A 27,403-nucleotide genomic window follows, 5' to 3' on the forward strand; every position below is an offset into this window, starting at 1 on the left:
CTGAGCTGCGTCCAGACGCCAGGCTGTAGATGCTCATCCACCGCCGTCCGAAACTACAGCTGTCCTGGTTTTGTGACCGCTGCGCCCGCGGCTCCAGGCGGTGGCCGCACAGCGGCGGCGGCGGCCCAGTCCGCAGCTGCGCGCCGACTGGGCGGCGGCATTTACGGTAGCGAGGGCCGGGGCGCGAGCAAGTCTACGGTCAGCCGGGGGCGATATTTACGGTAACGACAGCGAGCCCGCGGCGGGGTTGACGGCAGCGGGCTGCCCCGCGGCTCCGAGTCCCGCGGTCTCTGGCCGAGGCGGCCGCCTCTCCGCACCCCGCGGACAATGCGGCACGGCCCTCGGCTGCGGTGAGGGGCCGGGGCCCTCCCCCCGCGCCCGGCTTGAGCGCGGGGCCCTGCGCCCGCCCCCCGCCCCCCATGGGTCTGTGCTACAGCCTGCGGCCGATTCTCTTCGGAGAGCCCGAGGACGCCCCCTGCGCGGACCCCGAGTCCCGGCTAGAGGACGCGCGGCCAGACTCGGCCCCGGCCGGGGCGGCGGGGAGTGATGCGGCCGGGATCCCACTCCCGCGAGGCGGCGGCCAGAGAGCGGCGAGCGCGCGGCCCAGCGCGGACAAGCCGAAGGGGAAGCGGCGGCGCCCGGAGCAGCTGCGCGCCGAGGAGCGCGAGGCCGCCAGGGAGGCGCGGAAAGTGAGCCGCGGCATCGACCGCATGCTGCGCGAGCAGAAGCGGGACCTGCAGCAGACGCACCGGCTCCTGCTGCTGGGTAGGTCCCGCGCGCGGGCGGGCACAGCGGGGCGCAGGGCGCGGCTCCTCTCGGGGTGGGCGACGGTCGCAGACGCGGTCCTGGCGGGTCAGACCGCCTGGGAGACCGCCGACTGAGACTGGCCTGGAAAGGCTTTATCCGGACAGTATTTTGCTGCAGCCACTGAGAACATGCACAGGGGTGGTTTTGCGCCTTTGCGATGCCAGCTGGTTGCGCGCTTGTAAGTAATTAATGTGCCTCTCCGGGAAGCATCCTCCCTCCCGGGAAGCGTCCTCCCTCCCGTCCTCGGGTTGATTCCCACAGTGCGCTCCGCGCCCTGCCCGGGCGTCAGGCAAGAAGCAAGGAAAGGCGTTACACGGCCTCTTAGCCTGACCACAAAGCTCTCCTTCCCACCCCTGTGTTGGAGAAGAGTGGCCGGCAAGTGTGGCTCGAGGACTGCTGGGAAATAACGTCAGCGTCCGAAGCCTGGCCTTACAGGGCATCTCGCCGCCCCGCGCAGCCTCGGCGCTGTAGGAACGCTTCCTCGTACCCAGATCCCACAACTGTCCCAGCATCAGCTGCAGGCAGGTGGAGGACGGAGCGCGCTCAGCCGCTGCGTGACGGGTGCTCTGTCCCAGCTGAGCTCAGCGTTAGCGAGCACAGATGTGTCAATGCCAGTTAGCGGCTAGAGTCACTTCCTGGACCCTCTGCTGTAGGATGGGGGTGGGGGGCAGGGATCCTGGATTCTTTACTTGTGGCCTTTTAAACTTTAAGGGGAAAAAGTGACAAAGTGACGTGGGCTTTTGATCTCAAGTTAGTGACAAGAAGGAAGGAGTCTACTTGGGTCTAGCCCTGCTGTGCGAGGGGGAAGGAGCTATCCCATGACTGGAGTCAAAAGCCTGTTTACAAATGAAGGTGACTTTTAAAATCTAGACAACAATAAATATTGAATTTAGAAGGACTCACCTGCTGCAAGAATGATTAAAACAACATGAACCTGCTGCCGTGTCATGGGAAAATATCTGAGTTCTAAAACAAAGGGAATTGTTTTCAAATAAATAACACAAAATAAATATGATAGTGCTGCCTTATCTGCAGGGGTTTGATCCAAGGTCCCATGGATAACTGGGACAGTGTAGGCACCAGACCCTCTCTGTACTTGCTTTTCCCTATACATACACACCTATGGTAAAGTTTATTTTATAATGTGTCTGATGGCATGACTAACAAAACAGCAATTATAACCACTTACTGTAATGAAAATTATGTGAATGTGGCCCCCCAAAAGTCTTATTATGTTTACTCACTCTTCTTGTGAGTTTTAATGAGATGGTATAGTGAAACATATCTCTAAAAAAATAATAAAAGGCAGTTCTGGGACGGTGGGTAGCTCTGTGGTAGACTGTGAACTTAGTGTGCCACCAGGCCCCGGCTCCATCCCCAGCACCAAAATAATGATGAAATAATAATTACTGTTATTTTGTTATATGTTAGTTATTTTGTTACATATAACATTATTAGTAATTTGTTATATATCATAGAAATAATGAATATATAATAAAAATTTAGTAAACTGATTTTTGGGAAAGAGAAGTGGGAGGCAGTGTCTGAAGAACAGAATGGTGGGCTCTAAGCAGCCCATTCTTTGAACAGGTTTTGAATGACCACACTCATGGACATTGTTTATCTCCGGCCTAGTGGAGCTGGTGATCAACGTAGCCTGCCACCTGCCCTTGAATGAGAGGACTGGTGTGCCCAGTTCTCTACCCAAGGACATCACACTGCAACTCGGGCTGTTACTTCTGTCTTGCCGCAGTCTGGCTGGGCACAGAATCACGAGCCACTCAAGCAGGAACAAAACTTTATTTTTGAAAATGCCGCCAATACCCCGCACACGTCAGGGAAGAAGCTGGTCCACCCACACGGTGGTGTTCTACTGGAACCCTGGGAACACGTTCCTCCCCCGGAATTCCCTCCTACTGTACTTCCCCAACCAATGGGAACTCTCCAGGAGTCCCGTGGCAGGCCGAGGTGAACTGCAGGAGTCCAATATCCACATGAATGCAAATCTTAACATAATCATATCATCTCCATGGCTAGCTGGCGTCACCTTACAACCAAAAGTGCCATGCATCATATTACTTGGCTGTGGCTCTTAGCACTGTCTGATGCTGTTTGTCAGGTGTTGTGTAGATTTGAGTTTTGAACACAAAAAGGTTCTTGGTTTTGTTGGCATTCCCGATGGATTTACTGAGCAAACAATGTTTGAATCAGAGCCCTGACATGCAACCAAGGATGTCCTCAGATGCTTGCTTCTCCTTGCCCCACCTGCCTACTGGTTCTAGAAGTGAGTGGGGAGCCTGGCGTGGGGGTCAGAGCACTCACAGGCTCCAGGAGGGAGCCTTGCTGCAGGGCTGCCAGCTAGACAGCTCAGGGCTGCTCCTCCCCACGGTCATTGCTCCCCTGGGAGTCCCTGCACATACCAGATGAGCCTCTCTGAGCCTCAGCTCCCTTGCCAATACTAATTCCAGTGTGAGGACTCAGCGGAAGGAGTCAGCAAAATGGGCTGGAGTGATCTCTGTGAGCTCACACTCAGGAAGGTGGACCTGTCTCAAAACCCCGCATCCAACTGTACCAACAGAATCTCTTCCCGGTGCTACTCATGCTCTCCGTGATGCACATGACGCTCGCACAAGAGTCACAGCCCTGCAGGGTGAGGCAGGAGGTCGCACAGTGGAGTGGTCCCGCGGGAGACACGCGGATGGGCATGTAGGTGGGGGCAGAAACAAGGAGGGAGAGGGGACGGCTGAGCTGGATGGCACATCTCGTGGGGGATCAACACCCTGGGGACTGACGAGGCAGTGGCTGGACACCTGGATCTCTCTGCCTTCTGGCTGTGGTAATGCGGGGCCACCATTCTCCTCGCAAGGAACCTCAGAGGCAGAGGTGTGGAGGGAGCAGAGAACGGGGAGCTTTGCTTTGGGCATTGGAAACAGCTGCAGTGGGGCTCCCATGGCAGATCTATGAAGGGGCTGGGTGTCCCTGGGGGTCTTCAGCAGGAGGAACGCTCAGGTGGAGCCAGAGAGATGCCCAGGATGGGCCCTCCAACCCGGGGAAGAATGTGCAGAGCCAAAGGGAAGGGCCTGGACAGGGGATCATGGAACTGCAGCCATCCAGAGGCACCAGAGGAAAACCAGGAAGGAAAGGTCTTGGGAGGAAAAGAGCGCCCAGCAGTTTCAACCAGGAGCTCGAAGATAATTCTGAAGGTGATCCATCGGCTTGGCTGCTTGTGGGATCAGGAGCAGGCTGAAGATTGACACAGTGTGAGCGTGGACACCCACGGTGCCTGTTCTGGGTGGACTTGGTTGCAGAAGACAAAGCAGCTGCCCCGGTGCCTCTCTGGTGCCCACAGAGAGGTGGCTCAGGAGGGTACTGAGGATGCCCTAGTGGCACTCCTCCTAAGAGGAAGGTAAAGGTGGGGGAGGAACTACCGTCTTCCAGCTCAGGAAGTTCCTGATCACTGTAGCCTCTGCTTTGATGCTGGTGATGAGTCCATCACATAGCACTGGGGCATAGACCCAACCCAGCCCCTCCATCACACAGTTGCATACCTCTGTAATTTGCAGTGAGATCCTGCAGTAGCACACAGAATTTGCAGTTCAGATGGGACCAGGAGAGGCAGCAAGTTCCCTTGCTGACCCCATCTTCCCAGGTTTCCAGACATAAGCCTTTTCAAGGATGACACCTACCTGGTAGGGCCTGAAACCAGCTCATGACATTGAAAGCGACAATCAGGAGACTTCCCCAGTGTGTTGCTGAGCTTGCCTTGCCGTAACCAAAACACCTGCCAAGAGCCACAGGAAGGAGGGAGAGTTTATTTTGGCTCATGGTTCCAGAGGTACAGTCTATGGGGGTCCAAGTCCATTGCTATGGGCCCAAGTGAAGGGCACTGCTCTATCCCTGGCAACCAGAAGCAGGGAGAGAGGGGGAGAGGAGGAAGGGGCCAAGGGAAGAGGCACCCTCCAGAACTCCCCCAGGACCTGCCTCAGCCAGCCACACCCCCTGCCTAAGCTACCACACCATTAGTCACATTAGACTACTTCCTAGTCTGAATGGACTGATTCGCTCACGGCTCTCACAATCCAGTCACTTCACCTCAGAACATTTCCACATTAACAGAGGTGCCTTGGGGGGTGCCTCCCATGCAAACCATGGCAACCACTATGTAATTAAATAAGAATAAAGAACCCTACAGAATTGCTCCTCATCTCCCAGCACCCAGGATAATTTCGTTCCTGTGTAATTCACTCAGACCTAATATCAGTTCTGGTTGATTCCAAACTGAAATCACCCTTTGGCTGAAAATTCCGTGCTGCCAACTGGAGCAGCGTCAGGCTCCTGTATTCAAGAGTCAGGTGGAAACTGTCCCATCATTTCACTTCCCTTTCCAGGGAGGAACAGGCAGAGCACGGGGCACTTGGGGCCGTGGAGCTACTCCACATGCACATCCTTGTTCATTTGTGCAGATCCACAGAACACCCAGCAAAGAGGAAGCGCAGCCCAGACCTGGGCGGGAATGGTGTCTAGTCCAGACTTGGTGACAGTGCCTTGAGGGACGGGGATGGGGAATGGCTGTGCCAGCTGCTCCATGTTACTCTGAACCTAAGACTACTCTTAGAAAGTCTGTTTCTAAAAACTCCTTACTAGGAAAAGAGGTGGGTGAAAAGACTTGGTTGGAATCCCGGAAGGGGGAGCTGATGGGGAGGAGGACTCGCAGGGCCAGAGAGCAGGTCGTCTGACAAGCTTCTCAGGGCCACGGACACCACCTCCTCCTCCAAAAGAGCTCAGGTAGGTTGGCCAGAGCAGGAACGAAGTGTTCGTAGCTAAAAGACGCAGCCTGTGATAGGAAGAGCATCACCCACACCCCGCTGACTGCCTTTCTGGGTGACTGTCCCCAGCAGCAGAGGCTTCCAGCTGGCTCTGTGGTATCGACACCTTGCTGGACACGGAGGGAACTGTCCTGGGAAAGCCCAGGCAGGGGTCTTAACTGCAAATGGAGGAGCACCAGATCCACACCTGGAGTGTCAGGGGCAAAGGTGACTTTATCTGTCAACCACACGCATTTCTTTAGGGTCCACAGTGTGCTGCTCTGGGTCACAGAGATTCCCCCAGATGGAGGGCACAGTCTCAGCTTTGCTCCCATGGCAGCCCCTGAAGGCCCTGCCTGTGGACACCATGGCCCTGGGGACACGTGTGCTTTGGGGGACACATTCCAATTGTAGCTGTGGGTCACAGTGACCACAGCCCCTGGGTTACAGGGCCGGTCACACAGAGGACAGTTTCCCCTCCCTGCCTCAACTGTGGTCCCAGCCTGCAGGGAGACCTGGCACCTGAATGCTTTGTCATGGGCCACTGTGCCTAAAGCTTAAGAGTGTCCGAGGCACCACTGTGGCCAGGGTCTTGGGGCAGAAGGTGAGGACAGCGAGGAGCAGGTCTCTCAGGGTCAACCCACAGCTGGGCACACCCCATGTTAAATACCCCAGACTCCTGCCAGCCCAGGTCAGAGGGAGGCAGGCGGGCTCTGGCAGGCCCTGCTCCCGTGCCAAGGGACCTGCCACCGCACAGCCACGTAGCCTGCGGGGGTCTTCTGACACCACCTCCTGCACTCTTAGCTCTTCTTTAGGGTCCACATTTTCTTATCAAATGTCCACATTTTCTTATCGAATCTTGCCCTTTTGTGGAACATGTGACGCAGATCTATAGTTATTAGTCGGGGTAAACATTATTAAGTCCATTACCAAAAGTTGTTTAAATTTTAACAGCTTTTCTGATACTGTAATTGAGATACATAAAATTGCACATATTAAAGTGGATGATTGGATGAGTTTAACATGCGTGTGCCCCCCAAACCATCCTACAACCAAGGAATAAGCACATCCCCTACCTGCAGGTCTCCTCCTGCCCTTGGTTTGCTTTCATGGAGATACTCGACATGTGTCACTCAGCACTGTTAACCACAGGCACAGTGTCGCATCTGGCTCTCTACAACCTGCTCCTCTTGTGTGACTGAGGCTTTGCCTTCCTCCCACCCCTGGAAACCGCCATTCCATTCTCCACTTCTGCGCTGGACTCATGTGGATTCCACATGTGACTGAGGCAGGCAGCGCCCTTCCTTCTGTGACCAGCATGTGTCCCTAGCATTACGTCCTCCAGGCTCATCCATCCATGGTGTCACACCCGGGACAATTTTCTCCTTTATAACACTGTGTAATACTCCATGGCATATGTATACCACATTTTGATCATCCATTCATGAACCTATGGACATTTAGTGGTTTCTGTGGCTTGCTGTTATGAGTAATGCAGTGAACACAGGAATGCAGCTCTCTCTTTGACAGAGAGATTAATGTTTGAGGACATATACAAGAATCAGGATCGCTGAACACTGCGGTGATTGTCTTTTGAGCTTTCCACAGCAGCAGTGCCATGTTGTGGCCACCAGCAGTGGATAAGAGTCCCAACCCCCACATCCTTGCCAACACTCACCCTCTTTTGACTTGCATTTTCTGATGATGAATAACATTAGCATTTTCTCATAACCCATTGACCATTTGCATGTCCCCTTTGGAGAAGCGTCCTTCAAATCCTCTGCCAGTCTTTCGGTCGAGCTGGTTGGCTGTTTGCTGTTGAGCTGTAGGACTTGGTCGGTATTTTGGAGACTGACCACTTGCTGCGTACATTTTGGGGGTGTTATTTTTGATGTTATTAGAAATGGGATGGTTTTCTTAATTTCATATTTGGATAGTTCCTTGTTTATATAAAGAAATGCAACTGACCTTTGTACATTTTTTCTGTATCCTGCACTTTTCTGAATTCTCTGAACAGTGCTGACAGTTTTTTGAGGAGCCCGGGGTTTCCATTGTGTAAGATGACGCCATCTGCACACAGATCTCTGTGCCTCCTCCTTTCCAGGGAGGATGCTCTTTGTCTCCTGCCTCATCACTCTGGCTGCCACTGCTAGGAAGGTGCTGGCTAGAACTGGTGACAGAGGGCACCCTTGCCTTGTCCCTGGTCTTGGAGGACGAGCTTCCAGTCTTTCACTGCTGAGTTCGAGGGCAGCCCCTCTGCACCTGGCATTCGGACTTCAGATCATGGAAGAGTGTGGGACTTTTCAGAGTGTCAGGTCTTTTCAGCGGCTATTGGCAGGTCATGTGACCTTTGCAGGACCTGATCATGTGGTCTGTCACATGCACTGATTGGCATGTGTCCAGCCCGTCTGCAGCGTACTCATTCACTCCACACCCCAGGGGTCGCCCTGGTTGGTCCTTGTGTCCCCTCTCTTCATGTGCTCTCCGCCCAGTCTGCCAGGATTCTGCTGAGGACGTCTGTGTGCATGGCCTCCAGGGACGTTGAGCTGTGGTTTTGATTTCAGCATCTTTGTGCAGCTTTGGTGTCAGAGGGATGCTGGTCTCATACCGTGAGCTGGGAAGTGTTCCCTCTTCTTACTTGTGTGTAAGGGTTTGAGGATTGGTGTTAACTCTTCAAGGGTTCAGTAAGTTTCTCCAGTGAAATTTTAGTCAAAAAAGAATGTTGAATTTCAGCAAATTCTCACCTGGTCCTGGGCTTTTATTTGTTGTTTAGTTTGGAATCACGGACTCAAGTCTCCTTGCTCAGGATTGGTCTGGGTTCAGATTTTGTATTTATTCATGATTCAGACTTCACAAGTTGTATATTTCTAGAAATCTATCCATTTCTTCTAGGTGACTGAATTTATTGGCATATGTCATCTTTTATGATCCTTTCTGTCTCGGTGGTATAAGTTGTGATGTCTCTTCTTTCTGAATTTATTCATTTGAGTCTTCTCTCCTTTTTTTAGTCTAGCTAAACATTTATCAATTTTATCAATTATTTTATCTTTCCTCCCCACCTCCAGAGATTAAAAAAACAAAAGAGTCCTCACAATTTCAACTGAGATAGCATCACGTGGTTATTGGTTATTGGTTGTTGAGGGTTAAAGGTAGAGGTGTGTGATCTCAATTTGGTTTGAGGGGATGTTTTGTCTTGTTTGGGTCTTACTGGAGTCAAACCCAGGTCCCCACCACATAGTGACCAGTGCTTTATCACTGAGCCACATCACCAGCTCTTTTTAAATTTGATTTAGAGACAGGATCTCACTTAGTTGCTTAGGGCCTCACTAATAGCTGACACTGGCCCCAAACTTGCCATCCTCCTGCCTCAGCCTCCAAGTAGCTGGGATTACAGGTGTGCGCCACCATGCCCAACTTTTGAGTTGGAATTGTTTAAATTCATCTTTTTTGCATGCTTCAAAGAAAACCGAGAGTGGCAAAGATGTGGCAGGGCCAGCACCTGGGCCAGCTGAGCTTGGAGCAGGCATCAGCTGTCTCTGCAGAGGGACAGTTTAGGCCACAAGGTAAGGTCAAGGGTGCTGTCTGTCATGCAGATACATGAGTCACAAAAGAGAACGAATTTGCAAAAAAAAATTATCAAATCCTAATGTGATAGATCAAATACAATGAAAATAATTGCTATGACTTTTGTAAGACAAGTCTAACGAGAAGATCAGAACTGTGGCTGGGGGGAGTTATGATTTCACTTAATTGAGGTTCACGGCCAGCATTCCCTGTGGTCTGAATCCACTGTGAATGTCCTTCTGGTGACGCTAACCTGCAGCGAGACGTCCCGCAGCCGTCTGTGCAGACCTCAGGGGGGGCTGGAGGTGGACACTGGCCGCAGGCGGTTTGGGTCATTTTCCCTTCCCGGGGAGACGTCTTGGGCTGAGCTCCTGTTTTTGCTGCTTCGGTGTTTGGGCGGTGGTATGTGTTTTGTGGTGCTGGGGACGGAACCCAGGACTCCATGCTAGTCAAGGCTCTGTCACCAAGCCACACCCAGCCTCTGTTCCTGTTTTCTATTTGAAACAGTGAATCTGCTGTGAAATCACGGAAGTTTTCTGTTGCCAAACAAAATCCTGCACATGAGTAAGTCTGGGCTTTCGACGTGGCCTTCCTCTGCCACGAGCAAATGCATCCAGGGATTCCTGCGAGGCAGCAGGTTAGACTGTAGGACGGGGGGGGGGGGGGGGGGGGGGGGGGTGGACAGAGCCCCTCAGACCTGGCTCCTGGGAGCACATTCTACAGTAAATCTGCCTCCCCTCCTCCCTCTAAGCTCCCCCACCACTTTGTGTAATTCTCAACCAGACTTTCTTGGGTGTCTCATGACCACTTGAGTTAAAAATGCCCATCCCTCACCATGGCGAAGGCTCCGTACTGGCACCGTGGGCCTTGCCCCCTGCCCTCTTCCTGGCTCTCCCGGGGACTGGCCACAGAGCCTTCCTGTGTTCCTGACCAAGCCTCACTCTTGTCCTCGTGACCGTGGGTGCCCTCCACTCTCCAGGGCCTCCCCGCTGCCCTCGGCCTGGCCACTCCAGTGACACGGGAGTCCCACGGAAGGTGACCCAGCCTCAACACGACAGTGCCCAGTTCCATCGTGACCACGGCGTCCACCGTGATGAACTCCTGCTCACTCAGAGCCTCTAAGAAAGTGACCTTGGGCCTGTCCTGCATGTGGCCCTCGGTGGCGTGCTCCTGCTCTCTTCCAGGGCCTTGCTCTGACTGTTCCCTTCACGTGGACAGCACAGCGCCTGGAAGCTACGTGCTCACTGCCCACTTCAGCCAGGTCTCTTGGCAGAGAGGCCTTCCTGGACCATCCTGCCTAGGAGAGCTCAGCCTCTCCCGCCCTTCGCTCTATTTTCCAAGTCGACCTCACCGGGCTCGCTCTTCACCGTGCTTCTCCCCCTCCCTCGGAAGCTCCAAGAGAGCAAGTACTCGAGTTTGCTCACTGTTACTTCCCTGGAGACTTACAATACATGGTAGTGGGCACCTACTCTGTGGTGGTCACTCTATTTTTAAAACCTGGATTTGCGGCTCAGGGGTAAAGCACTTGCCTAGCATGTGCGAGGCCCTGGGTTCCATCCCCAGCATTGCAAAAAATGAAAAGCTAACTTCCTATGTGTTGTTGGCTTTCATTGCTGTCATAAAACGTCTGAGATAAACAACTTAAAGACAGAAGGATTTATTTTAGGTCACAGTTACAAAGGGATCAGTTATGGCTGGTTGACTTTGTCATTGGGGGTCTGTGGCAGAGAAAGCAGCTTACCTCATGGCAGCTGGTACACAAAGAGACCAGAGCGGCCAGGTCTCAATTCCCCTTCAAGGGCACATCCCTGGTGACCTAACTTCCTTCCACCAGGCCTCACCTCCTAGAGGTCCCACCAGCTCCCAGAGCACCACAGGATGCTGGCCAAGCCTTTGGCACAGAGCCCTTTAGGGGACGTTCAGGAGTCAAACTGTGGCGCCTGTGTTAGCTGTTCACACTGCCATGCAAATAGCCTTGAAGGCTCAGGGTTCTGATGTGTCCAGTCCAAGGTCACGTGGCCCCATTGACTGGGCCTTTGACTCTCCTCACAGGAGTGTGTGGGGGAAACCACTGACCTCACCAGCCAGGAAGCACAAAGGAAGAGGAAGACACTGGGTCCCACGGTCCCCTCCATGCACACACCCCAGTGACCTAAGGACTCCCAGCAGCCCCACCTCCTAGAGATTGCACCTACCCTGGAGACCAAGCCTTACCCTGGGCCCTTGGGGACCCTGCTAGACACAGCAACAGCCTTGATCGGCGTTTGCACCAGAAGCATTACTGTCCTTCACGTTATGTGGTCAGTGACAAAGATGGGGAGACCAGGGGCCCCAGCAACAACGGTGGGTCAAATCTGACAGGGGACTGCTGAGGTGCAGGGCAGGAGGGTCACAGGAGCAGGCACACCAGTCCCCATGATCCAAATATTACTGAAGGGACTAAGTGTTTGTCACTGAAACCTTTTTACATCTCCTCAATGATAAAGTCTGAAACCCAAGTTGTAAGCTTAGCCCTGGTTTGGGGAATTATGAAAAAAAATCAGAATTTTAGAGAAATTTCACGGTATTTTCAATGTATCAGCAAAATCAAGGTGTGGTATTATTTGACACCAGGTGAAGGTATTTTGACACTTTAAAATATTAGTAACTTACAAATGTTAAAAAAAAGTGTTAATGAGATATACGATATACACATACACACACAATGTGTGTGTGTGTGTGTACATGACTCAAGCTAGAAACAGAAAACCCAATTTTTCACCTTTAAATGAGAAGTGGTTACTTTCTTCATAAGCTATCTTTGGAAATCCTTACCAATACAAAAAAAAAAGAAAGAAAGAATTTTAGAGAACCATGTATCACAATAAATCATGATAGACATGTCTACATTCCAAGTTCTTATTGATTGAAGTTCATCTCATAGACCCTGTGGCACAAGGTAACACAGGCTTTTCCTTCAATACTTTCTCTACATTGGGGACCCATTCCTGAGGCCCTGCCTCTCATAGGCATACTCCAGCATAGGACTCTAATTGAGCTTATGAATCATTTGTAATTTATAAAACTTCCATTCTTTTTTTTTTTTTTTAGAACTGATAAACCATGTTTTATTTTCTTTTTTTTTTTTTTTTTTTTTAATTGGTTGTTCACAACATTACAAAGCTCTTGACATAACCCACTTCATACATTGGACTGAAGTGGGTTATGAACCCCCAATTTTACCCCAAATGCAGCTTGCAGAGTCACATCGGTTACACCTCCACATTTTTACATAATGTCCTATTGGTAATTGTTGTATTCTGCTACCTTTCCTATCCCCTACTATCCCCCCTCCCCTCCCCTCCCAGCTTCTCTCTCTACCCCATCTACTGTAATTCATTTCTCTCCTTGTTTATTTTCCCATTCCCTCACAACCTCTTGTATGTAATTTTGTATAGCAATGAGGGTCTCCCTTCATTTCCATGCAATTTCCCTTTTCTCACCCTTTCCCTCCCATCTCATGTCTCTGTTTAATGTTAATCTTTTCTTCCTACTCTTCCTCCCTGCTCTGTTCATAGTTGCTCTCATTATATCAAAGACGACATTTGGTATTTGTTTTTTAGGGATTGGCTAGCTTCACTAAGCATAATCTGCTCTAGTGCCATCCATTTCCCTGAAAATTCTATGATTTTGTCATTTTTTATTGCTGCATAGTACTCCATTGTGTATAGATGCCACATTTTTTTTATCCATTCATCTACTGAGGGGCATCTGGGTTGGTTCCACAGTCTAGCAATTGTGAATTGTGCTGCTATGAACATCGATGTGGCAGTATCCCTGTAGCATGCTCTTTTAAGGTCTTCAGGGAATAGTCCAAGAAGGGCAATAGCAGGGTCAAATGGTGGTTCCATTCCCATCTTTCCCAGGAATCTCCAAACTGCTTTCCAAATTGGCCGCACCAATTTGCAGTCCCACCAGCAATGTACAAGTGTACCCTTTTCTCCACAGCCTCTCCAGCACTTATTGTTGTTTGACTTCATAGTGGCTGCCAATCTTACTGGAGTGAAATGGTATCTTAGGGTGGTTTTGATTTGCATTTCTCTGACTGCTAGAGATGGTGAGCATTTTTTCATGTACTTATTGATTGATTGTATATCCTCCTCTGAGAAGTGTCTGTTCAGGTCCTTGGCCCATTTGTTGATTGGGTTATTTGTTGTCTTATTGTCTAATTTTTTGAGTTCTTTGTATACTCTGGATATTAGGGCTCTATCTGAAGTGTGAGGAGTAAAGATTTGTTCCCAGGATGTAGGCTCCCTGTTTACCTCTCTTATTGTTTCTCTTGCTGAGAAAAAACTTTTAAGTTTAATTAAGTCCCATTTGTTGATTCTTGTTGTTAACTCTTGTGCTATGGGTGTCCTATTAAGGAATTTGGAGCCCGACCCCACAATTTGTAGATCGGATCCAACTTTGTCTTCTATCAGATGCAGAGTCTCTGGTTTGATATCAAGTTCCTTGATCCATTTTGAGTTAACTTTTGTGCATGGCGAGAGAAAGGGGTTCAGTTTCATTTTGTTGCATATGGATTTCCAGTTTTCCCAACACCATTTGTTGAAGATGCTATCCTTCCTCCATTGCATGCTTTTAGCCCCTTTATCAAATATAAGATAGTTGTAACTTTGTGGATCAGTCTCTGTGTCCTCTATTCTAAACCATTGGTCCACCCGCCTGTTTTGGTACCAGTACCATGCTGTTTTTGTCACTATTGCTTTGTAATATAGTTTGAAATCTGGTATCGCTATACCGCCTGATTCACACTTCCTGTTTAGAATTGCTTTTGCTATTCTGGGTCTTTTATTTTTCCATATGAATTTCATGATTGCTTTGTCAATTTCTACAAGATATGCCGTTGGGATTTTGATTGGCATTGCATTAAACCTATAGAGAACTTTTGGTAATATCGCCATTTTGATGATGTTAATTCTGCCTATCCATGAACAGGGTATGTTTTTCCATCTTCTAAGATCTTCATCAACTTCTCTCTTTGGGGTTCTGTAGTTTTCATTATATAAATCTTTCACCTCTTTTGTTAGGTTAATTCCCAAGTATTTTATTTTTTTTGAGGATATCTTGAATGGAGTGTTTTTCCTCATTTCCGTTTCCGAAGATTTGTTGCTGATATACAGAAATGCCTTTGATTTATGCGTGTTGATTTTATATCCTGACACTTTGCTGAATTCATTTATTAGTTCCAGTAGTTTCTTTGTAGACTCTTTTGGGTCTTCTAGGTATAGAATCATGTCATCTGCAAATAGTGATAATTTAAGTTCTTCTTTTCTAATTTTTATGCCTTTAATTTCTTTCATCTGTCTAATTGCTCTGGCCAGTGTTTCGAGAACTATATTGAATAGAAGTGGAGATAGAGGGCATCCCTGTCTTGTTCCGGATTTTAGAGGGAATGCCTTCAACTTTTGTCCATTCAGAATGATGCTGGCCTGAGGCTTAGCATAGATAGCTTTTACAATGTCAAGGTAGGTTCCTGTTATCCCTAATTTTTCTAATGTTTTGAACATAAAGGGATGCTGTACTTTGTCAAATGCTTTCTCTGCATCTATCGAGATGATCATATGGTTCTTATCTTTAAGTCTATTGATGTGGTGAATAACATTTATTGATTTCCGTATGTTGAACCATCCTTGCATCCCAGGGATGAATCCTACTTGGTCATGGTGCACAATTTTTTTGATGTGTTTTTGTATTCGATTCGCCAGAATTTTATTGAGGATTTTTGCATCTAGGTTCATTAGAGATATTGGTCTGTAGTTTCCTTTCTTTGAGGTGTCTTTGTCTGGTTTCGGAATCAGGGTGATGTTGGCCTCATAGAATGAGTTTGGAAGAGCTCCCTCTTTTTCTATTTCCTGAAATAACTTGAAAAGTATTGGTTTTAATTCTTCTTTAAAGGTTTTGTAAAACTCCGCTGTATATCCATCTGGTCCTGGGCTTTTCTTGGTTGGTAGTCTTTTGATGGCTTCTTCAATTTCATCCATTGATATTGGTCTGTTCAAATTGTGTGTATCCTCCTGACTCAGTCTGGGCAAATCATATGACTTAAGAAATTTATCGATGTCTTCACTATCTTCTATTTTGTTGGAATATAGGTTTTCAAAATAATTTCTAATTGTCTTCTATATTTCTGTAGGATCTGTTGTAATATTGCCTTTTTCATCCCGTATGTTAGTAATTTGAGTTCTCTCTCTTCTTCTCTTCGTTAGCATGGCTAAAGGTCTGTCGATCTTATTTATTTTTTCGAAGAACCAACTTTTAGTTTTGTTAATTTTTTCAATAGTTTCTTTTGTTTCAATTTCATTGATTTCCGCTCTAATTTTAATTATTTCTAGCCTTCTGCTACATTTGCTGTTGTTTTGCTCTTCCTTTTCTAGGGCTTTGAGGTGAAGTGTGAGCTCATTTATTTGTTGGTTTTTTCTTTTTTTGAGGAATGACCACCAGGCGATGAATTTTCCTCTTAAAACTGCTTTCATTGTGTCCCATAGATTCCGATATGTTGTGTCTGTATTTTCATTTATCTCTAAGAATTTTTTAATTTCCTCCTTTATGTCTTCTGTAACCCATTGATCATTCAGTAACATATTGTTCATTTTCCATGTGATGTAGGATTTTTCCTTCCTTCTTTTATCATTGATTTCCAGTTTCATTCCATTATGATCAGATAAAATGCATGGTATTATCTCCACCCCTTTATATTTACTAAGGGTTGCCCTATGGCATAATATATGGTCTATTTTTGAGAAGGATCCATGTGCTGCTGAGAAAAAAGTATATCCATTTGATGATGGTTGATATATTCTATATATGTCAGTTAAGTCTAGGTTGTTGATTGTGATATTGAGTTCTATAGTTTCTTTATTCAATTTTTGTTTGGAGGATCTGTCCAACGGTGAAAGAGGTGTGTTGAAGTCACCCATAATTATTGTGTTGTGGTCTATTTGATTCTTGAACTTGAGGAGAGTTTGTTTTATGAATGTCGCAGCACCATTGTTTGGTGCATAAATATTGATAATTGTTATGTCTTGTTGGTGAATGGTTCCTTTTAACAGTATATAATGACCTTCTTTATCCCTTTTGATTAACTTAGTCTTGAAGTCGATTTTATTCGATATGAGGATGGCCACTCCTGCTTGCTTACGAGAACTGTGTGCGTGGTATATTTTTCCCATCCTTTCACCTTCAGCCTGTGTATGTCTCTTCCAATCAGATGTGTCTCCTGGAGGCAGCATATTGTTGGATTTGTTTTTTTAATCCATGATACCAGCCTATGTCGCTTTATTGGAGAGTTTAGGCCGTTAACATTCAGAGTTACTATTGATATATGGTTTGAACTTCCATCCATGTTTGAATGTTTATCCTTTTTTTTTTTTAAATATTTAGTTTGTTTCTCCGTGATTATCTTTCCCCTCGCCCTCTGTCTTTACTGAGGCACTTCCCACTGATGGTTTTGGTTATTGTTTTTCATCTCTTCCTCGTGTAGTGTTTTGCTCAAAATGCTTTGCAATGCAGGTTTTCTGGCTGCAAATTCTTTTAGCTTTTGTTTATCATGAAAGATTTTTATTTCGTTGTCGTATCTGAAGCTTAATTTTGCTGGATACAGAATTCTTGGTTGGCATCCATTGTCTTTCAGTGTTTGAAATACGTTGTTCCAGGATCTTCTCGCTTTCAGTGTCTGTGATGAAAAATCCGTTGTCAACCTTATTGGTTTACCCCTAAATGTAATCTGTCTCTTTTCTCTTGTAGCTTTTAATATTTTCTCCTTGTTCTGTATATTGGATAGCTTCATAACAATGTGTCTTGGCGTTGGTCTACTGTGATTTTGTGTGCTCGGTGTCCTGTATGCATCTACAATTTGTATATCTGTTTCCTTTTTTATTTCTGGAAAGTTTTCTGTAATTATCTCATTCAGCAGGTTATTCATTCCCTTGGCATGAATCTCTGTGCCTTCCTCTATCCCGATGACTCGTAAGTTTGGTTTTTTTAAGTTATCCAAAATCTCTTGGATGTTTTTCTCGTGATTCTTAACCAGCCTATCTGAGTTGGCTAGACTCTTTTCAAGTTGATATATTTTGTCTTCATTATCTGACGTTCTGGCTTCTACTTGCTCCACTCTGTTAGTGATACTCTCGATTGAGTTTTTAATTTGGTTTATCGTTTCCTTCATTTCTAGAATTACTGTTTGATTATTTTTTATAATCTCTATCTCCTTATAAAGATGCTTAGCTTCTTCTTTTAGCTGTTTATGTAACTCATTCTCAATGTGTTCTTTCGCTGCTTGAATTTGCTGTCTCGTATCCTCTTTGAGGTTCCATTCCATCTGTCTAAGGTGTTCCTTGAGGTCTTTATATGACCATTTTTCTGATGACTCTAGGTCCTCCTGAGTATTTAGGCTGTCCTGCATTGCTTGTACTCCTCTTCTTCCTTGCTTCTTGAAGCTGCTCATGTTGCTTCTTGTTCTGGTTGACTGCTGGGTTACTGTTATTTTCCTATAAATTTATTTGATGCTAGGGAGGAAAGGTATTAGGAGGGAAGGGAAGGAGTCACTAAGGAGAATGAGAGTAGGCAGGTAGAATTCAAGGAAGGGGGGATAAGAAAAATGAAAAGACAAAAGAAGAAAGAAATAGGAACTAAAAAAGAACAAAAATTTAAAAAAATATTAATAATAATTAAAAAAATAAATAAAATTGAGATTAGAAGAGAAAGAAGGAGAAAAAAAAGAGAAAAGAAAGAAAAAACAAGATTGAAAAATGAAGATGAAAGAAAAACCCCAATCAATCAAAAAAAAAAAAAAGAAAAGAAAAAAAAACAATAAAAAAGACTAATAAATGCCGTCTTAGAGTTTGATTAACTTCTCTTCCACTAGGTGGCGCTGTGCCCCCCAGGTCAAGTCTTTCCCGTCAGTACGGGGGAACCAATCACTGTGCAGCAGCTCCTCCCAGACTGGGCGAGTCTCCAATCCTGAGTGCCTAGGGCCTCCTCTTGTGTCCAAACACTTCCACTTTTCCTCTAGCCAGGCCCCTCTCACCACAATACTGGCTACAGGCCGGGTCTGCTGCTCCCAGGAGCCCTGTTTTCATGAACGACTGGGCTCACTCCTCCAGATTGCCATTCCCTCAGACCCTAAGCTTGTAGAGTTTGGTGCTGAGAATCCTCAGCGAATTTTGCTTGCCCTCCTGTAGCCACACCCCCGTAGCTGGTGCAAGAGACCTCAACAGCCATCCCTGGAGGGAGCGGCAGTCCCGCAGCACCTCTGACTCCCTTGGGCTGGCTGTAGCACTCTCGGGAGAGCTGGGAGGGGCTCTTAAGGTTTCCCTGATGCGTGGGGAGGGAGAACCAGGAGACCACACACCTGCTGCAGCAGGCTTCAATGAATTTATCTCCTCCGCCGCAGTCCTGCCACGCCAGCCCTCTGTCACAGTGGTGTCCTCAGCAAACGGCTGCAGTTCGCCTCCCCCTGCCGGGCGACCAATGCCTCGAGCGGGTCCCCACTGTCTCCCAAGCCCCGCCTGGACCCTGCGGCCACTACCCACGAAGGCCCGGCAGGCATCCACCTCCGGGGAATGAGAAGCGCTGACCAGCCGCCTCAGCCGGATAGCTTAATGCTGAGTCGCAGCTGTCTGTCTTACCTTTTCAGACGCGGTGGTGCGGGGCACGGAACAAGAGGGGCTTACTCACTTCCCGCCGCCAACTTTCTCCTCTCGCTATTTCGGGATGATGGCGGGGTGCTGGCTCACTCTCTCCGGTGTGTCTCTGCTTCGAGCTCCCGCGCCTCTCTCCGCTGCGGTTTCTACAGCCGGCGCTGCCCTGTTCGCTCTTTCCGCCCCCGGCGTTCCCGGCTTCTAGCTGCACCGCGGCCCGGTCCGTGTCTTTATGGCTCGTGGCGCCCGGGGCCGGGGAGGCGACGGCCTGACTCCGGCAAGTATCACAGTCCCCAGGCCCCGAGTCCCGGCGGCCACACACCGACACTTCTTATAGACCTACCAGATCCCTGCAGGACCCCTCTTCATGGAATTCTGCTAGAAGTTCCTCAGTGTGAAGACTGCCGCTGTTCCAAAGGGTCTTTTTGATCCCGTTAGTGCAGAGACATCAGAGTCCCTGCTTCCTCCTCGGCGGCCATGTTCCAACCTTTCAAAACTTCCATTCTTGATGTCTCCCTTTCAGCTTTCCATTACATCGCAAATGGATCACCTCCAAGTGAAAGTTAGGTGGGATCTCTTTCGTTGCACAGTTAAATGGGTTTTGAAATTTGGAAATTTCCTTTGCATGTATGTCAAGTTCTTTAAAATACTCCTGAAATTGTCCTTTGAGCTTGCAAAATGTCCCTGCCGTAAATTTGGATGGGAATGGAGACGTCACGTCCTGTTTTGGGTTTAGACAGCACAGGACGTGTGTGAGGGAACGCACGTGGCATTACTTGAGATTCAAACATGAGTGTCCTCTGGATGTGGCCTATTGACAATATAAGATTTGCATCTAAGTGCAGTTTGGCTTCATGATTGTAGGTTGGATTACTTGAGAAACAAGTCTTCACTAAAAGCTAATTCCCAAAGCAGTCCAACATTCATTAATAAAGATCGTGAAGGGTTCTCTTCTTCCATAAAAATTTCCATCTCATCCCTGAGCTCAAGAATTCACACGGAAACATCACCACTGCTAAGCCACTGAAGTGCTGTAACCTAAGAAGCTTCTATTTGTGCCAAACATTAATGGAACTGACAACATCCACTAAAGTAAGCAGAATCCACAGCTGCTGATGGGAGTCCAGCAGCTCATGGCAGAGTACCTGCTGGTACCGTCAATGGCCGTCAGATGCAAACACTCTATATTCTCACAAGCTTTGCAGATGTGTCCCACTAAACCTTTCTCTATTCCTCATTCATTTCTACTCCCTTAGTAGCGTTAGCTCATCGTAGTGGAGCCCACTCGAGGTGGCACTAAATCCGAGTTTTCTCTGTCTTTGAAAATACCTTCACCATGATTGTTCTACAAAGATTGTTCCTGGAGGTCACCTCTCAGTCCCTTTGCACTCAACACTGATGCCTTGAGTAAACAATCACAACTGAGCATTACCAGTACTGACACCTAGCCCATCACAAGCCAAGGAAAACCACCGTTTTTAATCAACTATGAATCTTGCTGCCAGCATCCTTGATTCCTTCAGCAACTGTTCTTGGCAAATGGCTAGTAGTTTATTTTCCCTGGACACTCTTTTTTTCTGCTGCTGCAATCAAACATCTAATTAATACCAGAAGGTGGTTTTTCTTGCTTGGCTAACAAATGAGCCATGTAAATATGGGGAGCACATGGGGAAAACCATATGAATTTGAGGGGAGAAACATTCTCAGTTCATACAAACAGAGGCATCTAGCCAGGGTCACCCACAGGCCACATTGCTAGCCCAGGTCTGGACCCTACAGACAACCCCACACATGTGAGCCGATCACTCTGAAAGATCATTTTCACCCGGGGAGATGGATACCCGCCCTGGTGACCACAAAGCAGGCCTGGGGTAGACACTCAGTGTTCACTGAAGGCACAGAAGACTGGCCCAGCTCCTGCTCACACAGGGGTGATCCCAACCAAGTACTCTGGCCCTTCCCACTGATGTCACCAGGAGGGGCGGAGCCCTGCAGGAAGCCCACCCAGCGATATCACCCCGTTCAGGAGACAATGGCCTCCTCTCAGGCCCCAGCCCGCTCAATCACTCCCCTCTTTTCCGTCCAGGGCTCTGGAAGTCACTCCACATCTTTCCTGAGCAACCTTGTGGATGGTCAGTGGTGTAACCCAGAAGTGGCCCCTATGGGAGGGTGGCACGTCCCCACCACCCTCTGTTCGAGCCCTTTGGTTCACAGAGAGAATTCCCTTCTCCTCTGAGCATGGAAAGGGTCCGGCTGGGGGAGGAGGAGCTGCCACTGGGAAGGAGCTTTCTACCTACATTCCTGCTGGGTGGGGCTGGGTGGGGGTGCTGGCCTCAAATGGCCCCAGCATGGACCTTCCAGAGGTGCTGGAACCTCCAAGAGGTGGGTCGAGTGGGGTCGTAGGTCACTGGAGGTGTGCCCCAGAGGGCACAGTGCCACCTGGTCTCTTCCCCCTTCTTTCCATGCCCAGCCACAAGGTGAACAGGCCTCAACCACCACGGGCTCCCACCATGATGTACTGCGCCACCACTGGCCCAAAGCAACGGGGCCACTTGTCCTGAACGCATCCTCCAAAACTGTGAGCCAAAGTGCACCCTTCCCTTCCCAGATTGGAGTGTGTGTTGCCATGGTGGGGATGCTGACGGGCACAGCAGAGGGTGGGACTCTGACGGGCACAGCGGAGGGCCTGCCGTATTAGTTTCCTGCTGCTGCTGTAACAAATGGCCACAAATGTAGTGTATGGAAACAGCACCACTTTGTTCTATACTTCTATAGTCAGAAGTCCTCTAGGAGCCTCACCACCCTGGGCGTGGGGCTCTGCAGGGCTGTATTCCTTTCTGAGGGATCCAGGGAAATGTATCCTGGCCTTTTCCAGCACCCAAAGGCCACCCACATTCCTTGTGGCCCTTCCTCTCCTGCATGGGCAAGGCCTTCTCAGCAGATCATAGTCAAAATTTAGATGCACTAAAAATATTAGGAGCTTGTTAGAACTGCAAACCCTTGAGCCAAGACCTAGGAGACCAACGCCTCTGAGGGTGTATATGAAACTGTGTTAGTCAGCTCTCCATCACTGTAACAAAATGCCTGAGGTATTCAACTTATAAAGAGCAAAGGTTTATTTTGGCTAGCAGTTTGTGAGTTCAGTCCATGATTAATGGACCCCATCATTTTTGGAGCTGTGGTGAGGTAGCACACTGTGGCTGAAGCATGTAGTGGAGACAACTATTTATCTTACTGTAAAGAAGCAAAAGAAAAAAAAATGCTGGGTGCAGAGGCCCATGTCTGTCATCCCAGTGGCTCTGGAGGCTGAGGCAGGAGGATCTCAAGTTCAGTGTCAGCCTCAGCAACTTAGCAGGGCCCAAGCAACTTAGCAAGACCCTGTCTCAAAATAAAAAATAAAAAGGGCTGGGGTGTGGCTCAGCGGTTAAGTGCCCCTGGGTTCAATCCATGGAACCAAACAAGAAGAGGAGGAGGAGGAAGGGGGGCAGGGGAGAGGAAGAAGAACAGGAAGTGGCGCGGGGTCCCATGCTCCTCTCCAGGCCACACCTGTGATCCGCTACGTGACATCAAGGGTGGCTTCTCCACCGTGGCATCTTGTCATGGCTCTCACAGCGTCAGAGTTGGGAGCATCTCCGATTTCGAGTCTGGTGTGGAGAAGCTCACCTGGGCAGGTGCCTTTCCAGGTCGGCGGCACTCCTGTGTTGGGAGGATTTGCATTCCTTTCCCGCAGACCGTGTGGCAGCTTGTGTTCTCAGGTCCTGCCCAGGAGGATGACCATCCCTCGGGGACGTCACGCCGGGGCTGTGGTGCCGTAGCCGTCCACTGCCGGGGGGTGCCTATTTACTGTCTGTCCATGCGGCCTGTCTTCCTGTTCTCTGTGGATGGACTGCAGGGGGTGCCCATGAGCGCAGGTGAGGACAGCAGAGGGGAGGCAGCGTAGTGCGGGTGGGGACCACGGGCCTGTGGCCACTCCTCCACACTTGCTTGTGTCTGAAGGGCTGGGTCGGGCCAGTCAGACCTGGAGGGTCCCTCGTGTGCTTGAGGCTTGGTCCCAGTGCAGGGACGTCCAGAGGTGGTACTTCTAGGGACAGTGATCCTGAGAGCACTGCCCCCCTTAGTGGTCAATCCTCTTGATAGATAGTACATTGGACATACCACTGGGACGCAGGACCTAGAGGGGGGAGCAGGTCACCCTTCCTGGAAGGGCTTTTCGTGTCCCCGCCCTCCCTACGGCACCTCCCTCTCCCTCCTGGCTGCTGTGAGCTGAGCTTGCCTCTGCCATGCTGGTCTGCCATTGTGCTCTCACCTCAGGCCAGAGCAGTGGACTCAACACCTGAGGCCAGGGGCCAGAAGGAACCTTCTCCCTGAGCTGCTCTTGCGGATCCTTTGGTGGCGTGAGGAAGCTGACCCGCACGGCCCACTTCCTGTCAGGACAGACGCTGCGCTGGGCACCCAGCACGAGGGTTTGGCGGGTCAGATGACACAAGGGACATTTGAGGTTCCCAGGGTGACTTGTGGCCGTGGTCAAGCGTTCAGAAGCTGCTCCTTGAGAGGAGAGCTCTGTTCTAGAATCCTGCGTGTCTGTGCGGGGACTCACCCCCAGGAGCCTGCGAAGGCTCTGGGACCTGCCATCAGCCTGCCAGGCACCGGTCAGCTGGGTCGCGTGACTCCCAGCCAGAGCCACCTCTTGCTCTGGATCTCACTCAAACCAGCAGCTCTGTGGGTCCCCAAGAAGAGGACCAGAGTGGCACCCAATGTCGGGAGCGAGGTGCGCCCTCCCAGTACCCTGTCCCCAAGTCTCAACGCCAACAGCTCACAGTGTGGCTGCATGCAGAGAAGAGGTGACTAAGGCAAAATGGGGTCGTGTGGGTGGGCCCCAATCCAGAAGGACCCCTGTCCTTCTAGAAGAGGAGATCGGAACGCCAGGCCAAGGGATGTCCACGTGAGGACACAGGAGAAGAGCTAGCCCAGGAGAAAGGCCCCAGGAGAACACCCTGCCCACACCGTGGTCAAGAGCTTCTAACCCCCAAATCTGTGAGCAGATGGACTTGTGTACGCCCCGAGTCTGTGGCGCTCAGTTACAGCATTCCTAGGAGACTCTTCAGTGTAGCGTTGCCCTCCCAGGAGGTCACACGGGGTCACCCGGGACATGGCCCCTGGGACTGGCTTCTCGCACCCGGTGGCCGGGGTGTGAGGTTCCTCTGCGTCTTTCCGTGCTGCTCAGGGAGGTTGCGAACCCAGTGCTGCACACACGTGTGGGTTTGGTGTGGCCACTCTGCTGTCTGGGTCGTGGGAAGGCATCCAGCACGAGGGTTGGTCTGTCCCATTTTTGTTTCCACCAGCACTAAAGAGGGTCCCGTGGCTCCCGCTCCTTGTCAGCGCTTGGTGTTGTCGCTGGCCTGGATTTTAGCCACAGTGACTCTCCGGTTCTAGCACCACATATTGAAAAGCCTACCTGACCCATCCCATTCCTGGCTCCTTTGCAAACATCCTTTGCCTGAGTCCATGTGGCTCTCTTTCTGGGCTCGCTCCTCTGGCCCACTGACTGGGGGCCTATTCTTCCAGCAGCGGACTGTGGCTTTACCCAGGAATCCCTCTTTATCTGTGGGGGAAAGGTTAAGGTCCTGCTGGACGCCTGAAATCACAGTGTCTGCTGTTTCCTGCATCTACACACCTACGATGAATTTTTCACCTTTGCTTTTGCAGGAGGACTTCTTGGTTCTCTGGTGTATTTTGAGCTCTACTGCGGCTGCGGCTGCGGTACGTCTCTACAGTGCGATGATTTTAGTTCTTATGGATAAACACTGAGGAGTGTCACAGCTGGGTCCCCTGGTGGCTCCGTTACTTGTCTTCTGAGGAATCTCCTCATTATATTCCAGAGTGATCATACTAATTTTATTGTTTTATTTAGTGCCAGGGATTGAACCCAGGGACACTGGACCACTGAGCTGTATCCCCAGCCCTTTTTACATTTTCTTTAGAGAGAGGATGTTGCTAAGTTACTCAGGGCCTCACTAAGGCGCTGAGGCTGGCTTTGAGCCTGCAATCCTCCTGCCTCAGCCTCCCAAACCACTGGAATTCCCACCGTGCATCACCTCACCTGGCCAACATTTCACCGCCCGCTGTCTTGTAAAATGAGACTCAGTAAAGCCACAGGTTGGTTCCAAGACAGCAGGCTGCACACCTGGGGTGGGAGTGCACAGGCCTAGCCATCCAGACTGGGCAGGTGACCAGTGGCACCCATGGTGAGAGAGACAGAGAAGGCTGTGGTCACAGCATGGGGTTCCTGTCCTGCTGTGCCCTTCTCAGGTGAGCAACTCCCTATGAGTTCTGTCACCTCTGTCCCTGTGTCCTTGAACAACCCTGGAGGGAGGCTGGCCTTCCCTGGCGATTGAGGATACCTCATACCTCTGAGGCTGACCCCATGTGTCCTAGAGTCCAGCCAAAGGCCAGGGGCAGGATTCCCCAGCATGAGGTCAGCCTGGCCACTTGTGGAAGTGGCTTTGTCACCCGTCAGTCACAGTGGCTCCAAAGTCACAGTTCCCAAAGGACGAGGTCTTGTGCTGAGGGCCACGGGCTTTGGAGACACAGCCTCTGCCTGCGTGGTGTTTTCCCTCATTGGAGGACAGGGCTTCCGTGTGGGTCACTCAGGAAGCTCCTTCCCATCCCCAAGGCCCTCCCCCAGCCGCGCCCCCCCCCCAAGGACACCTTGGGAGCTCTGCCTGATGTCCCCTGGGTTCCCTGCAACAGGCCATGCAGTCCCTATCCATGCCATGCTGCTGTCCCTCCGGAGCCCTACAGTGCTTGCCCTGTCATCTACTCAAGTGCCCCCTGACCTGGAGGCCTGGCTCCAGGCAACCCCGCCCCCGCCCTTCCCACGAACTGGAGCACCTCACAGCAGGCTCCTGGGAGGGAGGCCCTGTCTGCCTGGCGCCCCCCAGTGGGCATCACTCGTCTCTGCCCAGAAGGACTGGCTTTTCTTCCCTTCAGGCAAATCCCATCCACAGACGCCAGAATTTACCCTTCCTAATGTTGCAAGTCGGTGGTCTTTAGTGTGGTCACAGGTTGTGGCTGGTCCCAGTCTGAGCCCAGAATGTTTTGCCTTCCCAAGGGTATGCCTTATCCCCACTGGCAGGCCCACCCAGGTCCCCGGCCCGACCCACAGCCACCAGCTGCCTTCCGTCCCTGTGGGTTTCCCTTGCTGTGTGTCCATGTGTGTGGTACGTGGCCCACACACGTGGCACGTGGTCTCTGGCTCCACTGTGGCAGTGGCCACTTTATGCTTTGATCAACCCTGCTCCGCCACTGTGACTTATTTTTAAAGCAGACCTATTTCTTTCTCTTCCTCTCGCCCTGCTTCTCCCTGATCTCAGGGGAAACAGGATCACCCAGGCAGAGGTGTCGGTCCCTGAGCACACACCCACCACAGGAAAGAAGTCGTTCAGGTCTCAGGAACGACTGTCTCCCAAATTAACAAGTGAATTCACCTCCCTTGGAGAGTACCTACAGTGCAGCCTGTGAAGCCCCTCTTTAAACACCTCCTGTTCCTAGTGGGGTGCAGTGGTGCACCCTGTAATCCCAGCGGCTCGGGAGGCTGAGGCAGGAAGATCATGAGTTCAAAGCCAACCTCAGCAAAAGCAAGGCTTGCTAAGCAACTCAGTGAGATCCTGTCTCTAAATAAAAAACAAAATAGGGCTGGGATGTGGCTCAGTGGTCGAGTGTCCGTGAGTTCAATCCCAGGCACCACCGCCCCCCCCCAAAAAAAACCCTCCTTTTCCTACTGATGGCAGAATTACAGCCTCTGGGACGGGAGTCCCCTGTGCTTCTCCTTTGCTAGCAAAGCAATAAACCTTCTTTTTTTTCTCAAGACCATGTCTTGTTATTGGACTGGCTTTGGGGGCAAGGACAGAGCTTTTGGCAACACACTGCACATCGCCCCTTCCCCCATGGGCCACCTGTCTGACACCCCACTCCTTCTGTGGTGGATGACTTCCTCACATTGACGTGTCTGTCTACCCCTGTGAGCATTCCTGGGCCCCGTCTGTTGCTATGTCGACCACTGTGGCTGTGAACACTTGGGTACAGGTTTTTCATCTGGACACAGCTCCATTTCCCTTCAGTGCTTCCTGAAAGCTCAATTGATTTCTGGGCCATCCAACTAGGCAGTTTAGGTTTGAGAAAGGAAAGAAAAAAACCCAGCCATCTCACATGGCCACCAGCAGCATAAGGGCCTTGCCTGCTGGTCCTTCTTTTCCTTGGCAGCTGCCCCCCAGGGTGAACAGGGCTCGCAGAGCGTCTGACTTGCAACCTCCGAGGACTAACGCTGCTGAGTGCCCTTCATGTGCGTGTCCCCTAGAGAAGTGTCTGTCCAGAGCATGTGCACATGTCAACTGAGCTCTCTGTCCTAGTGATGTTGAGCATCTGGTTCCAGGCTGCACCAGCCACACGGGACCCTAGGCCTGACCAGGACGTCCGCTCCCAGGCCACACTGTCAAGCTTCACCTGTTTTCGTCATTTCAACGTACTGTTAACTCCAGGGCTCTGAAT

General features: G+C 49.9%; 1 protein-coding gene across 1 annotated transcript in view; it reads left to right on the forward strand.

Annotated features, from left to right (window-relative positions):
* Positions 1-419: 419 nt before the first annotated feature.
* The window catches only part of GNAL (G protein subunit alpha L), a gene marked incomplete at its 5' end in the record, with an annotated part of 122,309 nt that continues 95,325 nt past the window's right edge, over positions 420-27,403 (forward strand). Inside the window, one exon of the mRNA XM_081263282.1 lies at positions 420-765. Within this exon, the coding sequence (XP_081119408.1) occupies positions 420-765 (346 nt within the window). The remainder of the gene's footprint in view (positions 766-27,403) is intronic.

The sequence above is a fragment of the Spermophilus citellus genome (genome assembly GCF_964194105.1).
Source record: "Spermophilus citellus genome assembly, chromosome: 12".
NCBI lineage: Eukaryota > Metazoa > Chordata > Mammalia > Rodentia > Sciuridae > Spermophilus > Spermophilus citellus.